The following is a 6552-nucleotide window of genomic DNA, read 5'->3' as shown; positions in this document are numbered from 1 at the left end:
AAATTTACTCAGACAAGATAGAATCAATTCAAAAACAATTCCTACTTTTTGCTTTAAGAAATTTCCGTTGGGATTCTCAATATAACCTTCCACCTTATACGAGCCGATTAAAACTTATTAATCTTCCTACACTTTCCAGCCGCAGTCAAATGCTTGGTTAAATTTTTATAGTTAAATTACTAACAGGCTCAATTTCAAGCCCGCTTCTTCTTGGCGAATTTAGCCTTAATGTTCCCTCCCGGGTATCAAGACACTTTTGCCTCCTATTTCTGAAAGCTTGTAAAACTAATTTTGAATTGCACGACCCACTCCGTTGCTTATGCCAACACCATTACAACATTAGTTATCAAATTTACTCAGACAAGATAGAATCAATTCAAAAACAATTCCTACTTTTTGCTTTAAGAAATTTCCGTTGGGATTCTCAATATAACCTTCCACGTTATACGAGCCGATTAAAACTTATTAATCTTCCTACACTTTCCAGCCGCAGTCAAATGCTTGGTTCAATTTTTATAGTTAAATTACTAANTGTATTAATGAAGTGTTCTATTTATTTATAGTACCTGCAATTCGATAGATTTAGTACATTTGCAAAGAATTTTACGTATCTGTTCAATTACTGCTTAGAATATGCGATTAATAAAATGAACGGATATTAGCCGTCCTATTCGGATTTTATTCGTATTTACGAACGGATATTCGGTTAAGTTAACAATTGTTTAACTATGTACTGTGAATTCAGCCCTTAAGAAAAAACTATTATGGAACTGACACATCTTCCAGATCTTCTCCATCTTCGTCAGATCTGTGGAAGTAATTTCTCGATTTACCTGTTATGCTCCGTTATGGTTTCAATATGTTTTCAAAATGAACACTTAATCTAAAATCAGCTAAAAAGTTTATTGACAGCCTTTAATGGCCCTAATCAAGACTCCCAATTTGGTTCAAGCCATTCCATTTTCGGCCCTATTTTACTTCTGTGTTCAGCAGAGTTTTGTCTTTGGCACAAAGTGCTCAAATTGCACTTTTTGGAAAATTTATAATTCATCTCTCTGCGCCCTATTAAAAAAACAGATGGTATTTAAATTTTCTAAACTATTCAAAGGAAGAGTTGAAAGAGATTATTTGTCAATCAGGAAACTCTCTCAGCAATGCACACTGTATTTTGAGTTTATAAGTTTGCACCAGGCTGAATGTATTATTTTTGAAGTTGTATAAAACCAAATAAATGTTTGCACTTTACATAGATTAAAAATGTTTACACCTTTTTTAGCTCTTTAATTTTTTCTTCGGAACTTTTTAATCCCCAATATGGCACTCTACAGCTTAATACTAGGTACACATATAAGTAGATTATCCTCATTTTCGAGCTGAACACCCTTATCTGTAATTAGAACAAGAGATTAGCCATATAAAATTCATCCCTTGTTAATCTGTAATTATTAAATAATCTCAGATTTAACCCATAACTTTTCGGTGTCCATCCTAGTTTTATCGATTGTTTTTGCGAAAAAGAGGAGAAATGCCAAATGTAAAAGTAAACAAAAATGGACGCTAGCAAGGAAAAGAGGTTTGTAAAGGTATTTTTAATAAAATATTAAGTTAAAATATATTTATATTGCTTATTATAGCAGAAAAACGTGATCGCGGTGGAACAGAAAAGAAACATAACTGTTCCTTGAGATGTGAGAATAACAAGCACAACAAATTTGACGGCTAATAATCAGAGATTTGCCTTTGTAAATGGGGTGATTAAAAAACGAGCTTTGATTGAGACAATATTGATATGTGAACATACTTTAAGAAACTTGGCAGCCTTGTCCCTGGTTATCAAATTTTGTAATAAAAACTTACGCGTACTTATTGTCTTTTGTCTTGGTTATTCGGAGAAAACTCATTTTTATACACATTTTAAACAATAAGTTTTCATACAAAATTCTCATAATTTTTTAAATACATCAAATAATTCTCTTAATATGGCTGCCTTTGTAAACTACAGAAATGTACATAGTACATACTGCCACATTTGCACATCATTCATACGATTGGAATATTTTTACAGCTTGGCGTACATATATATATATATATATATATACGTAGGTATATACCCTTGTGCGCGCTAACACTCCGCAGGGCCTGGGTTCAAGCCCTGATCAAAGAAACATCGCAAAAAATATAGAAAAAACATGTTTTCTTAACAGCGCACACAGGTCGGATTCACTAAATTAGCGGGACAAAATGTAAAAACCTAAGTCAATGCGAATTGCGTCAAAATGGCATGGCTTCCTTCTCAATACAATTGATCTCTTTCACTAATAACAAATATTAAGCTTATAACCTGGTTAGTCGATGCAAGTCAGTTAGCTGTAGCAGAAAACATTTTTGTTTTCGATTTCAGTTAGTTATTAAAAGGGTAACGGTGAGTCTATTGAAAAATAAACTTTTTCCAGTAAGAGAAGAGATTATCGGTAATAGAAAAATTAATTCATAAATTCTTAAATTTAGTAAATAACTTTTTTATAGCTTTGTAAGTTCAACGTGAAAAGTTGAACTTGAAATTATTTTAATTTCATTTTCAAATAGAAAAAAAAAACTAAATACATACATACATATGTAGTTTGGCTGAGTTCCGACTTGAAATTTATAAAAACTAATTCTGTGAAGTGTTGGCTTTAAGGTAAAATATACTCATTTAGCGCTTTTAAGACACCCATACAATTCTTTTCAATTTTGAGAATAGTTTCTCCAATATCGCGCCAAGAACCCGCGAGTAACAAGTTTCGAGCGAATTCAATCAATTTTGAAAAATTTCTCCGCCATATTGCATCAGCCATTTTTAATTTTAAAAATTCTTGGCAGATTCATAATCAGAGCCCCCTAAAACCCCCAAGTAACAAGTTTTGAACGAATTCAATCAATTTTAAAAAATTTGTCCGCCATATTGATTTTTTGAAACCTGACCGAAGATTTGTAATCAGTGGTCTCATAAACTAGTGGATACGAAGTGGTGTACAAATCCATCAACACGAACCTGTTGAAATAGTTTTGTCCCGCTAGATTCACAATTCAGACCACTGTGCAGCACTGTCGACCCTCGGCAGGAAATGGCAAACCTCCGAGTGTACTTTTGTCATGAAAAACAGCTTCTCATAAAAATATAATCGCCCTTCGGATTCGGCGTATAACTGTAGACCCCTCCCCTTTGTGTAACAACATCAAGGCGCACGCCACAAACGGAGGAGAAGCTCGGCCCCTATATAGGTTCGTTTGGTCACAAAAATCTGCTCTGCGAAAAATTTTCAAAATCGGATAACGAAAAGACTTGCCTTAAGAGCCCTTAAGTTAAGTTAGTCGAACCTGTTGTGGGTCAAAGTGGAAAAATAAGGTGCACCCTAATATACATATTTCTTTTAAGCTAAATGAGATAAAGTTAAAAAAACTTTAATTCGATGATTCACATATGAGTTACACTCACCTCCATCCTCATTTGATCCTTCACTTGGAGGACCCGCTGCCAAATTTTGCCGATTTCCAATCATTAAGCGGTGTTGAATGGCCACTGTGGCTACAGCTGCAGCCGCAGTAGTTTGCACGGCGGATACATTCCGCATCGCCACACTTAGCCCCGTTAGATTAGCGAAGGCATTACTTGCATTTACCGCCATTTGCGAGGCCGCAGCGGCAGCGGCAGCATTTTGCGAGTTGGCCTCGAAACGTGGACGGCCCAAAAACGGGCGGCCGGCAAATACACCCGGCACACCAAATTGCAGGAATGGCCCCCAAGGCGGAACGCGTACTCCGCCTGGAGCCAACTGGGCTGCAGCAGCGTACAATTGTAAAGCCGCCGTCGGGTGTAAACCTTCCGGCGGCATGGTGGCGGCAGCACCCGTCGAGCGGGCGAATGTTCCGGGACACGAGGAAGCAATACCACCACTCACCGCAACGCTATCAGAACTGCTGGCGGTATCTGCCGTCGGACTTAAACGCGCTTGTGTTGATATGCGTTGTAACTGCAGATTTTGTTGTTGTTGCTGCAGCTGTTGCTCTAACACCATTCTGAAGACGCTCACTAGCCACGAGCGTTTTTGTGTATAGCAACACACTACAAGAATTGTTGCTGCTGTTGCCGCATGAAATGTCAGAAAATTCGCATGAAATTATCGCAAATATTTTAATAAAAAAATTTTGGGCACTCCAAGTTACACATTAAATTCACTGAATTCACATATATCGATTATATTGGTATGTATGTATGTATGTGCGTATATTTTTATATATCTACATATGCATGTATGTATTCACAATCTTTTTGTTAGCATACTCCTTTCGTAATAATCTTATTATAAATAGAAATTTGATATTATTATTGCTGTTGTTATTGTTAGCTTATTGTGCCAATCAATTAAGATTCAATTTGTGGTGGTGTTAATAAAAATAATTGCAGTCGCACGCAACGTGCTCGGCACACAACGCAACCGATGAAGTGAATTCCGGTTTAGACCTCGGCCAACTGAATTACCACCGCTTGCCAATGGACCCGAACCGCACACATCCTACTCGTCTCCCTTGGCAATAGCTCCATAAAATCTCAACTCAAGCAAATGAACCACCGACGGTAGCACATGCCGAAATGTGCTATTAACCGAACCGAACGCAACAACTTGCCAACGAGCGCTCACCATGAAAATTCAATTTGAACTGAGTGCAGCGCCCGAACCTAGACGCCTGTAAACCAAACTACAGGGATTAACGATGTACCAACAGCCGTAAGCGGAAAGCAGCCATAAGTTAACGAATCAGTGAGCGAACAGGCGCCGATGTACTGGCACGGGATTGTTGCCATTGCCACCACAAAACTACCACCACCACAGCCATGCCTAACCGCAATCAATCGCTAAACGTACGACGGCCACGGCCCAGGTGTTGAATGATGGATGCCAGAAGGAGATCACTATGGAGCGCGACTGCTTTGACATTGGTGCGAGCGAGTAGGAAATTCATCAAACAATCGCTTAATTCTATTCCTTAGACAGCGTTGTTGGCTTTGGTAAAGTTGCCGCTACCACCTCCACCACCGGTTCAACCAACTTGAAGACTATGTACATATCTATTGCAAGGGACTCAGCATTCGTCGAAAACTCCCCTTTCGAAACTTTTCCACTCTGACTACCTTAATTGTTCATTAACAGTTCGCTTTACTGCCAAATAAATACATTTACAAACATACATACATACATATTCAGATACATTTTTGAATGCCTAAATTACCAAATCGATTAACTTCACTTTTGGACAAGTCTTAAATTTGAGCGTCAAACCCGTGGGTAACAACATATAGTCATAACTTATTGTATTTATTTTAACTTTATATAATATATACTAATATATAATATATATATATATATAACATTATTTATTTAAATTTAAATTATAAAGGGAATTTAAAAATATACATACATACTATTATAGTATTACTATATGTTTATATTGTACCTACATTATTTGATCGCATCTCTCAACTTTTTGTTACCCGAGTTAATCGATTTGGCAAGTGAAACATTCATTTGTATGTTCATATGACCTACGTCGTTTCCAATATGGACGACAATGGCTGCGCTTCCGAGCACCAACACCACCAGTCAAATCTTTTCAGCAGCGTATTCGCCTATAAGCAAAGGCAGTGTGCTAGAGGGAGAAAGAATAATGAAGAACTGCAAATACTGGTTTAATAGAGGGAATTTTCGACATATGTATGCGTTATTTTTCACTTTTCTTTAGATTTTATCAATTTAGCGCAACGATAACTGTGCGCGTGAACTCAGAGAAAAGTGAGCATTGTGGTTGTGTGTAGGGGTTGTGCAGGGCGGAGTTATTCGATATTTTTCAATTTTCGCTCATAAAATTATTATTTGTGCATTTGTTGCTATAAGTGCCTCTGTTGCTTTCCGGCAGCGACAGAGAAGATGGGCTGAAGTAGTTCCACTGGAAGAGGAGGCATGTTTGTTTGGTCGCTTAACGTCGGAGTTCTTCGGCCGCAGTTGTTGCAATGGTTTATGGTGTTCTGGTTACATACATATGTACCCTGCAGTGAAAAATTATCAATTGTTAAAACTAACCAACTAATAGTTAGCTTTTTGGCGAGATTTCGATTAATACCTCACTTTTAATTAGCTATGACAAAACCAACTTAAAGTGAATTGTAAAGTCGTGCAGGAGTCATGCAGACGCAATCGGGAGTTGGTTTTCTTTACAAGTTTCTATTAAATATCCTCATACAAAAATTACTTTCAATACACTTTTTTTCTGAACTTCGCAGATTCTTTTTCATATTCAGGACAAATAAAAGGAAGATCGAAATTTTATACTATCATTTTGAAGTTATGTCTGACGGTGTTCGAATATGGGGCCACCCGAGCAGAATATGTAAACAAATATGAAATGTAATAAAATAAAGTAAAATAAATAAGTAAATAAAAAAGTAAAAAAACAAAAAATATTTTGTTTTTCTTATTGATATTTATGTCCAAAAGTAGTTAGTTACAAGTTAGT

General features: G+C 36.8%; 1 protein-coding gene across 1 annotated transcript; it reads right to left on the bottom strand.

The window, feature by feature from the left end:
• Nucleotides 1-3413: 3413 nt before the first annotated feature.
• Nucleotides 3414-4759, bottom strand: LOC108363973 (homeobox protein unc-4-like). The gene is made up of 2 exons (XM_017617513.1): nucleotides 3479-4759; nucleotides 3414-3418 (listed from the first exon to the last, which is right to left on the bottom strand). Exons 1-2 carry the CDS (start codon nucleotides 4056-4058, stop codon nucleotides 3414-3416), a joined length of 585 nt encoding a protein of 194 aa, XP_017473002.1. The 5' UTR covers nucleotides 4059-4759.
• Nucleotides 4760-6552: the final 1793 nt, after the last annotated feature.

The sequence above is a fragment of the Rhagoletis zephyria genome, unplaced genomic scaffold (genome assembly GCF_001687245.7).
Source record: "Rhagoletis zephyria isolate East Lansing unplaced genomic scaffold, Rhagoletis_zephyria_1.1 Rzeph_scaffold_01424, whole genome shotgun sequence".
In the NCBI taxonomy this organism is placed as follows: domain Eukaryota; kingdom Metazoa; phylum Arthropoda; class Insecta; order Diptera; family Tephritidae; genus Rhagoletis; species Rhagoletis zephyria.
Note: the sequence above shows the minus strand (reverse complement) of the source record. Positions and strands in the feature narration are given on the sequence as shown.

What these genes read in the sequence shown, in the direction of transcription:
- LOC108363973 (XM_017617513.1), bottom strand. Translation starts at nt 4,058, where the DNA reads ATGGTGTTAGAGCAACAGCTGCAGCAACAACAACAAAATCTGCAGTTA.